Source organism: Aspergillus nomiae (genome assembly GCF_001204775.2).
Source record: "Aspergillus nomiae NRRL 13137 chromosome Unknown contig00089, whole genome shotgun sequence".
Taxonomy (NCBI): Eukaryota; Fungi; Ascomycota; class Eurotiomycetes; order Eurotiales; family Aspergillaceae; genus Aspergillus; species Aspergillus nomiae.
In genome coordinates this window covers 76,361-90,578 of record NW_015378144.1, presented here as the reverse complement: position 1 = coordinate 90,578, position 14,218 = coordinate 76,361, and the positions used below count along the sequence as shown (strand labels likewise).

Here is a 14,218-nt window from a genome sequence, read left to right as displayed (position 1 = left end):
TATCTTCCCATTCTTGGAGGGTGCTGACAGCGCGATGGCTGACTCCTGAAAGCAGTTCATACGAAAGTTGGAAATGGGTAAGCAAGGACGAGCTTCAGAGGTTGTAAGAATACAAGGCTGCTGAGGAAGCCGGGAAGATTGACGATTTCAGTGGAGAGATATTATGCCTCACCTTGCGAGTACTGCTAAAGAATCAAGGTCGTGACACCCACAGTATCAACCACTTGTTTGATATTCCTTTTGTCGACCCCTCTTTGGATTCATCAGACCTGGATTAAGTATCTAGCGTGAATATAGCATCTATACCAACTTCTCTAGTCCCGGCGTCTCGCCAATTCTAAAAACGTACTTCACCGCACTCGCTTTTCCGTCCTTCAAGTCCTTCATCGCCCCCTCAACCCCCAACAAGCCACCTGCTCTGACTTCAAATGGATGGCTCTCCAACTCGCCCGTCTGCAGGGCCCGTGTGAACCACCGACAGAACACGAAGCACAGATCACGGCAATCGTCAATACCACCGATCTGGTGGGCCGAACTGACCCAAGTGTTCGACGCAACCGCGGGAGAAACATCGGGGGGACTCATGAGTACATAATTAATGTTGCCACCAGGGTTCATGACAGAACGCAGCACAGTAGTACTATCCTCGGTAACAATTGTGTCTAGGGCATGATTTGCCGGGAGATCGTTGGCACCAGTGGATGAGCGCAGAGCATTGCGAATGTCAGCGATGGTTTTCTCGGGGCCCTCCCGATAATCCACAACTATGTCGCCCTTGCTTTCATCCAGGAACTTCCGGATGTAATGAGCGCCCTTTCCGGCAATCGCAATAATCGGGTGGATGTTGCTGAGTCTGGCAAACTTGATCGCGTAGGACCCGACTGCCGTGCTTGCACCGTAGACAATGAACGGCGTCGTGGCGCTGGGGGATTTGCCTTTAGCTGCCGGTGACCAGGGGAATTGAAATCCAAGGTGGTGGTAGAGAGATACAACTGCCGTGAGGCCGGCTAGAGGGATGGTTGCTGCCTCTGTTGGGAATTAGCATAGTACAATAACGACGATAGTGTTGGATATACCTTCAAATGAAATCTTCTCTGGTAAATGGAACGTAGTATGGCTCCATGCAACCGCATACTCGGCATAACTGCCTCCAGGCGCAAGCATTTCGTGAAAAGCTCCGACTCGATCACCGGGCTAGAGGCAACAAGATATCTATTAATTCCTGACAATCACCAGTCTTGGGATTAAAGCGACAGAACTCACCCGAAATTCGACTACGTTTTTCCCCACCTTTTCGACCACACCAGCTATATCATCGCCTTGATTTACTCCCTCTCGGACTTTCTCGTAGCGCTCAAAGAACGGTTGCTCCTCGCTGTGCGCAAGATCCGGCACCTTCCAATCCTTGGGGTTCGATCCGGAGACGACGACACGGATCAGGACCTGGTCGTCATTAATCTCAGGGACCGCCGATTCAATCAGCTTGGTCTTGCAGTCGTGAAGGTTGATGATCTCTTTCATCCTGTTTAATGCCAAAAGCAGCTGGCGTTTGGATGCACAGGTTCGCTTCGTTGACCTCTCCAGACGAGTTCCGCCGGATTCCCAGAGATATTTAACTCAACGGATATAGGGGCTCCCATGACTACCGAAGTTAACCTGGCATCTTCGCTAATGACTCGTGCAGGACATTATTAATCAGGGTGGACCCTCGGCGGTTGATTTGACGTCACAGGTTGTGGAGGTTGAGCGGATCGAGGAGTTGGAGAGATCTAAGCCGGTGGCCTGTCATTATGTTTCGAGCATGCCGTTATTGCTGGGTGGTTGCGATGACAATGGAATTGTATTTGAATTGCGATTATATCTGAGAAGGATACAAAAGACTGACGGGCTCTTCCATAGTAATCGCGAAGCTATACAGAGGGTTGCGTTCGTATATAAAATGCCGTCGGCCCGATGTGAGTGGATCTCGGCAGTTGCTCGGGACCCGGAAGCTGCAGGATCCGTGAAGACTTTTATCTTATCGCGTGTGGAAGGGAATATAAGCATAAAAGATGACGATGGAGCCTCTTGTTGGACTGGATCTCGGTCTCTCTCAAAGACTAGGAACAAAGCTACATAACAATAGGCAACGTCAATGATGCTTGACAGATTGACAATCCTTGGAAGACCCGGTCTCAGCAGCTCTAGACTGCAACTCAATGACACGGTTGTCTTCCCCGTCGCGGTCTAGATTGGATATCGCTGTTTGCAGTTCTCAGGGTAATGGTTTACCAACAGCCCACAGATCATGCCATTGGTGGCAGCCTTTTCCACGACGTCCAAACTACAGTCTGGAGATTTGTACGAACCTATATTAGCCATTGATGTTGACTGAAGGGACAGTTGTCTGACTTGTTTTCTTCTTTCGGATATCTGTTCCAAGGTTCGGGTGGTGTTTAAATACAGCAAACTATCAAACCTTCTCATTTCCATGGTCTGGACACACCCAGATCGCTCTATAACGCTGTACATATTCTCGCCTGTTTGTCGGTCTATAAAAGAGAACGAGGATTCCAACCCTACCCTCTCTATTCTGCATTGTAGTTCTTTTCACATACACACATTAAAAGGATCTCGAAGCAAGAGGAAAAGAATCATGAACCTCAAGACCATCCTAGCCCTTTGCGCCATGGCCAGCATGGCCACCGCCGCTCCAGCAGGAGATTTAGAAAAGAGAGATTGCCCTGCTGGTAAGAAACGATTTTGCTGCGACACTTTTTTCCCCGTCAATATCCTTTTCGTCCGTGCGGTTGGGACTAACTGCGAACGTAAGTTACCGGAACGTCCCTCTCCAATGAGATGGAACTGACTTCTGTAGTCCAACAGAGCGCAAACGGAAACTGTCCGACGGGAAAAGTACAGGGTTGTTGCGCCAGCAATCTTCCTCTCGTAAGGTTATTCCTTTTTGAACAGTGAAGGTGCCTGCTGACTTGACTCAGAGTGGTGGGAATCTTGCTTGTACCGCGTTGTAATCGTCGCCATTTCTATTATCATGCAGCAAGTCTATGTTTGTGCTCAACTTCCTCGTTTAATTTCAGTAAGGGCGGTTTCAGGTGCAGAAACGACAGCCAGAAAAACTATGTTGTACTGTCCGTTATGGGAAACACCAAAAGTCCTGACATTTGTATATTCAAAGTTCATCAATCGCTTGCAATTTATCATACTTGGTAGGCTCCTTCGCGAAAACAATTAATGTCCCTTGTTGCATAAACTCGGGCAACAAACTAAGCAAGGACAGAGTAGAGAAATTCGCTAAATTTCGTTGGCAACCCAGCAATGCAGTCGACGTAACATACTAAATAAGCAGGAGAGACAATATCTTTGCGCCACGAGGATAGAAAACACGAAGAGTGAAATACTCGCGCCATTATGCCCTCCCTTCAAGACTGAAGATGTTCCAGTCACTCCTCCAACACAGATTTGTGGAAACGAGATACATCACCCATGTAGATCACACACCAACACTCAAGCAGAAGATGTAATATGGAGAATCGCTGGGTTTCCCGAATCCTTCGACCAAACCTCAATTCTGCCAAACTTTGTTCCTAAGAATATAGAAAATTTTCCATCTTCATCAGCCCCCTTACAAGCAGGTGTAACATCGATGGCCCCCATATTGGCATATGCAGGGACCTCAATCTCCGCAAAGACGTCACCCGCATCCGGCGCGTTCTCTCCGGTAACCGTATCCTCGTCCCAGTCGGAAGAGAGCGCCTGGGCTGCGGTGACATTAACCGGTGCCTCGAGGGGCTTTGTGAAGGCGGAGAATTGGACTGTGCATGCTGTGATGGAGGCAGCCGGGACGGGAAGTTGGAATGCGATCAGAGAGCGTATATAGGCCAGTCCACCGGTGTTGGCCTGGAGCGTGCCATCATGACCCAGCGTGCATTTGTAGCAGTTACGATCGGGACATGTAGGGCAGCTCACGGTCGAACGGAGAATGGTAGAATCCTTCGTTGCAGGGGTATCGATTGCAAAGGATGAAATGATTAGACTCGTGAACACAGTGAGAGCTGTGCAGAGTCGAGGAGTTATGAGATGCATTTCTTTTGCAGGATACTTTGATCGATGTTTTGTTTGAAAAGTGAAAAGGGGCTAAAAGAGGGATTGATAGATGTACAAGAGCAGTATATTTATATAGACATGTATGTAGCAACGAATGTTACGTGATTTCTAGAAGCAGTGTAACTTTTCTGATGCGGTGCGAAGATAAACCTGGGGTTGCGAACCACGAGGTTCTTGATAAAGGTACACCACGCAATTACACTTACTCTGGTGGCAATTAACCTGTCATATGTCCCCAATCAATCTGCAGACACCTGAGCCTATTTTAAGACAAATACGAAGGGGAAGATGTTCCCATCTGCACGGTGGCGAATAGGTGGATTGTGGCTATTTTGATATACGAGTCTTGAGCCAATCATACACAGCAGTCACAACATGGTAGAAGGCAACTCACCGCCAGAATATAAGACATACAACTCACTCGCCGATGGTACAGCATCGTAATGAGTGAAACCATTCGAACACATGTGCTCTAGCGGATCCCTTCCTCGCTCCTGCCACCCTTTTCGCCCATGACAGGCGAACTACAAGGTAGCGTGATGACGCGTATGTCTATACTAGTCTACAATCTATGGATAGTTCTGAACCTCAGGATTCCTGCAGAGCGAGAAGTCATGATTGAAGCAAGCTGTCCTAGTCCAGCCATGCCTAACTAGGAAAACTAAGGACATAAGCCATCCACAATTGCAATTTAAATACAGTTAGCAAGGCTGCGAGGGGTCACTCGTCAACGCTTTCCTCATCCTCATCTTCCTCTTCACCGGCAGATGTCGTAGCCCGAAGTGCTGGTCGGCTTTCTACTCGACAGGATGCAATGGCCAAGAGGGGATTATTATCTCCCTTCTCGAAGTAGCACCTTGCAAGAGCTCTTTGTAATCGTGCCCAATTTTCTCTCTACAACCGCTAGAAGCATATTCTTCGGAATACATCTACCTGGTGTGCCCCAGAGGGGCTTACCGATCTCGTTCTTGAGAGTAGGTAGCGCTCCCCCCCTGTGTTATGTCGTCCCCATGCTTGCCGCAGGACCTGGATGCAGTAATGGTAGTAAAGATATCTCGCCGCGGGCGGGAAACTCGTCCGGAATTGAAGCAGTTGGCCATCCAGATCTCTCCACGTTTTTGCATGATAGACCGAAACTCCTGTATCGAGCATGTCCCATGGCAAATCAACAAATTCAATTTGTATTCCCTGGTTTCTCACTGTATCCAGGTGAGTATCTGTTCTATGGCTGGTCTATCAGCAAGGTCTGGGACAATGACCAGCTTTCCCGCATTGAAAACACGTTCGATGCCGTTATATAGCAGAAGACCATTCTTGGCCGAGAACAACTCCGCGGGTCGCTTCATCCCAAATATTGCATCCATTACATCTTGGCCATGCATATACGGGGCGGCTATAATGTTTTCTGTAACCGCCGATGAAACAGTTAGCATCAGCACCGCCGTATATTGGTGCTTCATTAACCGGAGGAGAGACGAGAGGTACGCTGAGACCTGGTTTTTGTTTTTAATATGGATCTTCTGGTAAGGTGTGCTTCGCTCAGCAAGACATATCGTATCTAAGTGGATGCCCCGTCTCGCGATATTGCTAAGATAGTTAAGGAGACACAAACAGCTACTAAGATTGAAAATTGGATGTTTGCTCTCCTAGACCTCGGAGACTATGCTCATCGCGCTGCGGGCTGAAGGGCCCGTTCACGACCGTAGGATTGGATACAGCTGGTGTTCTCACAATGGTCTCAAGCCGCTGATTGCCATTCCGTATAGCGTAAGATATCTCGTCGGAATATGCGAAAGCTACTTGCAATCACATCTGGTAGTCTGTTTGAGGATGTTTGAGGATTTCTAGCTCTTTAGTCTTTCCCTATTAAGCCGGACACGGTCCTTTAGACCGGTCTGTCCTTCAAGCCCTGGGCTTTGGGCTTGTTATTTGCCACAGTATCAATGACATCTGGTTGAGGAGTGGTAAGATTGGCGTTACTGTAACAGATCAAGCTTATTTCTCCAGTGTGCAAGCTAGATTTCTTATTTGGCCAGACTCCTGGAAACGATGTTATCCGTAGTTGGACAGAAGTTAGTAATGATGAGAATGAATGTACCATCAGGAATAGATACGATAACCAATGAAACTGAAATAAATCGGATTGGTCCCATTGACCGATATCAGTCGGACTGGGCTCGCTGTAAAGCTACAGTGTGCTGTGAGCTGAGCTCGTATTTATATCGCGCCTTCCTCATTCCTTCTTCACTTTACCACTCTAATGACTCGGATTCACTAAACTACGTTGTGAAGGAGACCACCTTCACTCCATAAGCAACATTGTAGTGTAAGGTCTCTTGATCGTCATTGTGAATAACTACAGGTTGTGAAGCGAGTGAGGTAAAAAGAGATATATAAGCAACAAAGGCCAGAGAGCGTATTAAAAACATATTGCACATTGCATTTCATCGAATTGATAGGACAGTGAACAACTTTGTATGGGAAGCGTTCCCGTGGTGCAAGTTGAAACTTGCAAAATCTCCCCTACAAGAAGAGGTCTGATGATATTTCCACACATGGGCTCTGTTTCCATCCATAGCCGGTTAAGTCACTTTCAGTCGCAAATGAATCTTAGGGGATCTCGCCGAGAGGAAACCGAACCCACGTCGTCTCTGGCACCATCAGGCCAGATGAACCAGCATAAAAGGCAACAAATGCGCAAATCACGGTAAAGGCACCACCGGCTTTGTTGACCTTCACACTTTGCGCAGGATGCTCAGTTGCAATGAAGTTGGCAATGCTCAACAGCAGATATGCAATGATCAGGAAGAAGAAAACGAGAATGATAGACAGGTTGGTTCTCAAGGCTGCGAGAAGGAAGAGTACGGTCAGGAAGCACCACAGTATCAGGTAGATGCCGATGGCAAACGTGTATGCGCGTTCATCCCCGTTATACTGCCCTTTTATATCCAGAGAGGGAATGAGAAACATTGCGTAGCTGAGCCAGAAGGCAGAGTAGGAGCAATGGACGGTGCAGCCAAAGGTGTTTCCGACGCGGAACTCGAAGATGCCAGCAACGAACTGGGCACCACCGCCAAAGAAAATGGCTAGTCCGAAGGCAGCTTGGTTAGGCCCAACTTTGCCTTGAGGGTTGGAATGAGGCAGTCTGAATGCAAGCATCAATGTCAGTGGTGTCAGTGGTAGAATGTATGGCATAGACATATTCACTTACCCTGCGCCGCATTCATAGAGCCCAAGGACGAACGTCGTCAATGCGAAAGCTAAAAGCCCCAAGGGACCAGGATTTGCGAGTTTCTGATATGGTGGCAAAGGCACCTGTGAAACAGTATGGATGTGGGCTTCGTGTTGGGGGAGAGATGCCACGGCGCCATGTTCATTGTGATAGGCAGATTGTCTCTCTTTTTGGAGATGAAATTGTGACGAGCCAGACTCAGCGGTATCCATCACGGTTGGATTCGCTTCTCGTGTGTCGGACATGTTGGTCAAAACGGTGAACAACGATTGAGTATCAAGAGGTAGAGAAAGCTCAGACAGAGAAATCCAGAACTAATCATGAATTCGTAACAAGGGGCCTCTGTGTTTCTGGGGAAGGCATTTTATACCCCAAACCCCAGGGCTGGAACCCCATACTGATCGGCAGCATTCCTTACAACCGAGAGGCCCTCCTCGTCACCGACTTAAACTTAATGTTTAAGCTCTACCAAGGAGAGTAAATTTGAGGTACAACTATAATTCTCATTCAAAGATCATGAACTACACATTTGGCCACCGGGGTATTCTCCACTTCGCTACGGTTCACTAGAGCTTTACCATGTGACTAATCCAGCTAATCAAATCGCCACACTAAATGATTAGGTTCATTAGGATGGAAACTACAAGAATAAATGGCAGGTCAAGGAGATCGGTACCCTAGTAAGGTTTCTATAGTTCGGTGTGCACTACCACCACTCCACCATAGGCTATATCCGAAGATATGTGGGGTATCATACAAGGTGTTGGGGAATGGTACTCCTAGTATACAAGCCGCACTACACGTAATGAGACTTCTGCTAGAGGAATAGATTGACAATAAGCTTCTGAGAAGTTTTCCCGGGTGTAAGGAGCAATTTCTCTGTTGTAGCCTGTGCTGAGCGTTGTTCACAAGTCGATTTGTTTGTTTTCCCAGTTTCGTAGTAAAGTGTGACTTGGATCAACAAGCTAGCAACAATAGCTATTACCAACGGAGACTCATATACGACATACGCCTGTAATGCCGTGTTACCCATTGTCCAAAGAACATTCAACGCGTTGACAGGGAATGCCCAGCTCTCTCAGTCTCAGTACCGGTGTCGAAGTCTCAATGAGTATCGATGAGTTGTCCACAAAGTCAGGTATTCCTAGGCCCGTGAATGCATTGGTAGGGGTGGACACGGCTCAAGTGGGTTATATGGCAACAATAGGACCAAAAAATAAGATACAGGGGTGATGCAGTAGTGATACTACCCAAGAGTAGGGCTTCACGACTTGCCGAGTTTCGACCTTTTTCATTGAATGACGAACGTTGATTGGCTGCATGGTCATACTCAGAAGGGAATGGCGTTGATTCCTCAGGACACCAACTGGATTCCCGAAAAAACACCGAAACAGCTTGAATAATTTTCACAGCTCTAGAACCTCTGGATTAATAAAGTTCTGCAAGCATGTGCTGATGGAATGCTACTTGTACCGTATGATATAGTCCGGCTTGCCTACATGGCAGACCGTCGTGCCATTTTGGCTGCGATATATACTACTCTGGACAAACTCATGAGCGACACGATTCTCTTCACCCAGAAAGCACGACTCATTTCAGCTTTGATGATATTCCTACCTGTTATGTTTCGAAGACCTTAGACAATAAAATATGCCAGAGTATTACCTATGTGTACCGTCCAAAACAGATCGTGGGCCTTTGCGTACTGCAGATCTTTGGTTAGCCGGATTGCCTCGCACTAGCATTCCACAACATGGATTCAACCCTGGTACGCTTCATTAATGATCTATTCCATACTATGACATATCATCTAAATGTGTTATTTCACAGAGTCAGAGGAATCAACATGCAGTCTTTGCTTTGCCACGCTAGAACCCGGGTTTATATTGCGTCATTTACCCTGTCAGCATAGCTTTCATCAGCCGTGTATAGATGAATGGCTGTGCGAGCATGACGCTAGTTGTCCTCTCTGTCGCCGGACCTTTTACTATTTGAGGAAGCCATATCTCATAGAAAAGCCGACTTCATCCAAGCCACAACCTCAGCCTGACATGGACGCTGAGGTTCGCGAAGCACGACAGACCTTTGTGAAGTGGTGGAAAGAATTGTTCACATTAGGCTGGTTCCACCATGATAGAACGTTTACTGAGCGAAAGCATCACTTTCATCACCAGACGCAGCATCCGGGTTGAAAGATGCCTCGTGTTTCGTACCAGAAATGTGGAAACTCTAGGGCATAACGCTTGTCCACCATTAAAGCTTAGGGGATTCCCTAGGGTGTGTTTTGGCACCTAAATAATCCGACCTTTCGATCTGCCTCCTGGGGAAGACATATATGCTTCGACGGGGGCCTATGAAATGCCAATTTCCAGTCACAATGGCGGCTATGTCGTGGACGGCTGCGCTGGAAGGCATTCGGCATTTCTCTGGACAACGCAATGATTATCACTGATAGGCACGATTTCATGCTTGTCGGTTTACTGAGCTCCACGGCCTCACGAGCCAATTTCCCACAGAGCAAATGTTTGGCAACTTGGTGCCTCTGTTCATTCGACATACAACACCCGAGAACCCCTTTCATTGGTTCGTCAATATTCGATGCTAGTGGCCCACTAGCGCACCGATCAGACTTCGCTCGAGGTACACCGGATAGGTCGGCTTTACGGTCGGCTAGCAGTTAGGTCAATTCTGGATGTGTTATGCTGTGCCCCCTTGCCTGCGTTGTGCGCATTGTATACCGTCCAGCAACCGCATCAAGTCAATGCCGATACCCTAACTGCCGGGTGACAGGGATGTACCTTTTCCTCAGATTCGCCGCTACTGCGGGCTGTTCTCGGGGCACTCCCCCTCCTCGACTCGAGGTACAGGCATCAATGCCGATCTCGGGACGTTCCCCGACTTCACGGTAACCCAATTGATGGTTAGTATAGACGACAAGCTTGGCGCCAAGAAACGTGCATCGTCGTGAATTGCGGGGTGTCCAGCATGATGACGGGGTTCAGATCCATTCTCGCGCAAGGACTTGTTGTAAATCCCGAAGTATACCCGTTCTAGTGAGCACGACGGGTTTTACTTCGTGCCGTGTCGGGTCTCCTCCGATATGACCTAAACGACACTATGTTACTCATAATCGCAAGCTTTGGCAATGGAAGGGTTTAAATAGACGTAGCTACCTACAGATCAGAAGTGATGAAGACTCGGAATAGTACAAGTGGCTCATCCTCATGAAGGTCCTATCACCTTTAGCTTCGATAGCGCTGGCGCAGGGCACGCTCTGTGCAGGCCAAGGCTATACCAATGAATCGGAGGTTCCTTACTATGGCCGGAGTCCTGCCGTATACCCCTCTCGTAAGTTTGAGTAGATCCCAAGCAATCTATTCCCCGGTCTAACCTAAAACTGGAGTAATTGAACTGACAAAGACAACCAGCGGTCGGCGACGGGGCGACAAGCTCGGTCTGGGAGAGCGCCTATCAGCGCGCGAAAGCCCTTGTCTCGCAACTAACCGTCGAGGAGAAATCTAACCTCACCCGTGGGTTTGACGGGCAGTGTGTTGGAAACACGGGTGCAATTCCTCGGCTTTCCATCCCTTCACTTTGCTTCTCTGACGCACCGGACGGCATTCGAGGGCAGGAATTTGTCTCTGCTTTTCCGGCGGGCATTCACGTGGCGGCAACATGGGATCGCTCTCTGATGTACCGCTATGGCCAAGCACTGGGCCAGGAGTACCACGGAAAGGGCATCAATGTCGCCTTAGGTCCCGTCGCGGGACCTTTGGGAAGGCTGGCCAGAGGCGGACGCAATTGGGAGGGACTCGGCGCGGATCCTTATCTTGCAGGCGGAGGGATGGGACAGATCACTAAAGGTATCCAGGACGCCGGAGTGATTGCTTCGGCGAAGCATTGGCTGTTGAACGAAGAGGAATGGAGAAGAAACCCCGGCGATATGGGGGAATCACTAAGCTCGAATGCTGACGACCGGACCATTCATGAGCTATATGTTTTCCCTTTCATGGATTCTTTGAGAGAAGGTGTCGGAAGTGTGATGTGCTCTTATCAGCGTTTAAACCACAGCTACGGGTGTCAGAACTCGAAACTGCTCAACGGTATCTTGAAAACCGAACTCGGCTTCGAAGGGTTCGTGGTGAGCGACTGGGCAGCGCAACATTCTGGCGTTGCTTCGGCCAATGCTGGTCTAGATGTTGTTATGCCAGACGGTGGCTTCTGGGGCCGCAATCTGACAGATGCTGTCGCAAATGGCAGTGTCACCAGTGAAAGACTGGACGATATGGCAACGCGAGTCCTGGCAACCTGGTTTTACAGTGGCCAGGACGAGGACTATCCCTCCCCCGGAGTTTACTCGGAATCGGAGAAGCACGACCCTATTGACGTTCAAGAGGACCATGCGACATTGATCGGAGAAATTGGTTCCGCTGGCACTGTTTTGGTTAAAAATGTTAACAACACACTGCCATTTACGAATGCAACCAGATTCCTTAGTATCTATGGCTACGACGCAACGGTTAGCGCAGCCCCATGGGCCAATCCCTCGCGCTATGGTGGCGGTTACGAAGTCAACTTCGGTTGGAGCACCTTCAACGGCACTCTCATCACCGGTGGAGGCTCTGGGGGAAGCACTCCTCCATACGTGGTGAGTCCCTTCCAAGCTCTACAGGAGCGTATCTCGAGGAACAAAGGAACTCTTCGCTGGGATTTCTACTCAGAGAACCCCTCCCCTGCATACGTGAATAGTGACGCTTGTCTCGTGTTCATCAACGCGTATGCGTCTGAGGCCTTCGACCGAACCAGCTTGACAGACGAGTTCAGTGACAATCTGGTGCGCAACGTTGCTTCCAATTGTACCAACACGATCGTGGTCATTCATTCAGCCGGTAAGTAGTCAAGCTTCACTCAGGGTAATATAATCCGCTAACAATCATCCCATAAACCAGGCATCCGCACGGCCGATGCATGGATCAATCACCCCAACGTGACCGCAGTTCTCTTTGCAGGTCTCCCCGGTCAAGAAAGTGGTCACTCCCTCGTTGATATCCTGTACGGCGATGTTAGCCCATCCGGAAGACTTCCTTTCACCGTCGCCAAGAACGAATCCGACTACGGAGAGTTGCTAAACTCGACTGTCTCGTTCGACGCGTTCCCCGAAGTGAACTTCACCGAGGGCTTATACATCGATTACCGTGCTTTCGATCGTGACGGCATTGAGCCGCAGTTCGAATTCGGCTTTGGTCTGTCGTACACCACCTTCGAGTACTCTGACCTTGCGATTACGTCTACAGGAAATAGTACTTCCCCTCTGGTGGACACCAACACTCCTATCGTCCAGGGCGGACATCCACAGCTGTGGGATGTATTGTTCGAAGTCACCTGCTCTATCACCAACACGGGTGACATATCCGCATCAGAGGTCGCCCAGCTCTATGTTGGTATTCCAGACGCTCCCGTACGACAGCTGCGCGGCTTCGAAAGAGTACCACTGGAACCGGGTGAGACGAAGCAAATATCGTTCCCATTGATCAGGAGGGATCTCAGTATTTGGGACGTTGTGGCCCAGCAATGGAGGCTTCAACCCGCAGAATACACAGCCTCTGTTGGCGCTAGCAGCAGGATCCTGCACTTGAATGGGACTATTCAGATTGCTTAGTTCGGTAGGATGCTGTCATGAATAGACTTGGCCAATGTGAGTTTGAAACACTTAAATACAAACAGCTTAGTCGAGTTGGACTCAAGATGGTTGGCCACACTAGGCCATGATAGAAATTGAAAGTCGTATCACCCCAGCTAGCTGAATGTTGGTAATATTTACTCTGTCTATACAATGGGCAAAGTAGGAAAGCAGCACATAGATCTAGAACGCACATACCAATCATTGATTCAAAGCTTCCATCATCAATTCATAGCAGTCAGAACAAGTGGCGACCACTTCAACAGAAGTGAAACAGCAGGGTCACAAACCTACTTCCGCCTTGTCTATATCAACCACAGAACAAATGTTCTCTAGCTGTCATGCCACTCTGGCCGACTATTCTTGCAGAGCTCGAAAGAACCTCCTAAACTGCGTATCCCGTTGCAACAGAGTGGTAGGATTATCATATTCAACAAGTTCTCCCTGCTGTATGACCGCCACACGGTCAAACCGATCAACGAAGCGCAAGCGATAAATGAAGGCTATGCGATGGTGTCAGCAATAGAGACAGAGAGACCGAGATTAAGCTGCAGGTTACATCGAAACGGATTTCGACTAAACTAGGACTTGACTGGATGCTTTATCGTCAGCCAATCAATGCCTCAGGAAGCACCCGATAATTGATTATACTACTGGTACTATCACTGAGCATAGGCTAATATGCGACATAACGCTAATCAGTGGTGTTCTAGTCAACACAGGATCATCATCCTGACCGATGTCTTCTGCCCGACACGGTATACCGCCACCGGGTGGGAAGACCAATGGTTAGATAGGCCAGGTAGACAGAATGCTTAACTTAGAAGCAAGCACGCACACATACTTGGTTTCCGAAACTCAAGCATGCATTATCTGATCTGGATTGAGCATGACGCCATCAAAAAGACCCACCCCATCGTTTCATGCCTGCTGCTTTAGCCAGCTGGGTGGCGTTGTTGCCTACGAGCAGAGCCGCTTCAGATCAAGACTATCCATCTCTAGGCATCAGTCAGAAACATTGAGGCCGCGTTTGAGGTCTAGCGTCAAGTATCTTTGTCCTCTATTCCTTTGTTTCCTGGGCAATATGAATACGGCCTCAGCCCTACCTGATTAGTAGCATCGAGACCTCAGTTTGCATCGATTCTGACACCTTCAGTCAGAAAAAAATAGAACAAGGTGGTTTTCTTGAAAAACACCACATG

The 14,218-nt window shown here is 48.6% G+C and overlaps 6 protein-coding genes across 6 annotated transcripts; 3 read left to right on the top strand and 3 right to left on the bottom strand.

The window, feature by feature from the left end:
* Nucleotides 1-300: 300 nt before the first annotated feature.
* ANOM_003786 (zinc-binding alcohol dehydrogenase family protein) lies at nt 301-1,521 on the bottom strand (the record flags this gene model as incomplete). Its single annotated transcript, XM_015549043.1, has 3 exons — nt 301-1,028; nt 1,077-1,194; nt 1,264-1,521. The coding sequence occupies 3 exons, from the start codon at nt 1,519-1,521 to the stop codon at nt 301-303; spliced, it is 1,104 nt and encodes a 367-aa protein (XP_015408102.1).
* Nucleotides 1,522-2,635: 1,114 nt separating this feature from the next.
* On the top strand, nt 2,636-3,011 carry ANOM_003785 (uncharacterized protein; the record flags this gene model as incomplete). The annotated part of the gene is made up of 3 exons (XM_015549042.1): nt 2,636-2,807; nt 2,858-2,928; nt 2,979-3,011. 3 exons carry the CDS (start codon nt 2,636-2,638, stop codon nt 3,009-3,011), a joined length of 276 nt encoding a protein of 91 aa, XP_015408115.1.
* A 493-nt stretch (nt 3,012-3,504) lies between these two features.
* On the bottom strand, nt 3,505-4,083 carry ANOM_003784 (uncharacterized protein; the record flags this gene model as incomplete). The annotated part of the gene is made up of 1 exon (XM_015549041.1): nt 3,505-4,083. The coding sequence occupies one exon, from the start codon at nt 4,081-4,083 to the stop codon at nt 3,505-3,507; it is 579 nt and encodes a 192-aa protein (XP_015408097.1).
* A 2,631-nt stretch (nt 4,084-6,714) lies between these two features.
* Nucleotides 6,715-7,581, bottom strand: ANOM_003783 (acetate uptake transporter family protein; the record flags this gene model as incomplete). Its single annotated transcript, XM_015549040.1, has 2 exons — nt 6,715-7,249; nt 7,316-7,581. 2 exons carry the CDS (start codon nt 7,579-7,581, stop codon nt 6,715-6,717), a joined length of 801 nt encoding a protein of 266 aa, XP_015408100.1.
* Nucleotides 7,582-8,986: 1,405 nt separating this feature from the next.
* Nucleotides 8,987-9,528, top strand: ANOM_003782 (uncharacterized protein; the record flags this gene model as incomplete). The annotated part of the gene is made up of 2 exons (XM_015549039.1): nt 8,987-9,104; nt 9,167-9,528. 2 exons carry the CDS (start codon nt 8,987-8,989, stop codon nt 9,526-9,528), a joined length of 480 nt encoding a protein of 159 aa, XP_015408101.1.
* Nucleotides 9,529-10,560: 1,032 nt separating this feature from the next.
* On the top strand, nt 10,561-12,995 carry ANOM_003781 (beta-glucosidase; the record flags this gene model as incomplete). Its single annotated transcript, XM_015549038.1, has 3 exons — nt 10,561-10,684; nt 10,765-12,225; nt 12,286-12,995. 3 exons carry the CDS (start codon nt 10,561-10,563, stop codon nt 12,993-12,995), a joined length of 2,295 nt encoding a protein of 764 aa, XP_015408098.1.
* Between the last annotated feature and the right edge of the window lie 1,223 nt (nt 12,996-14,218).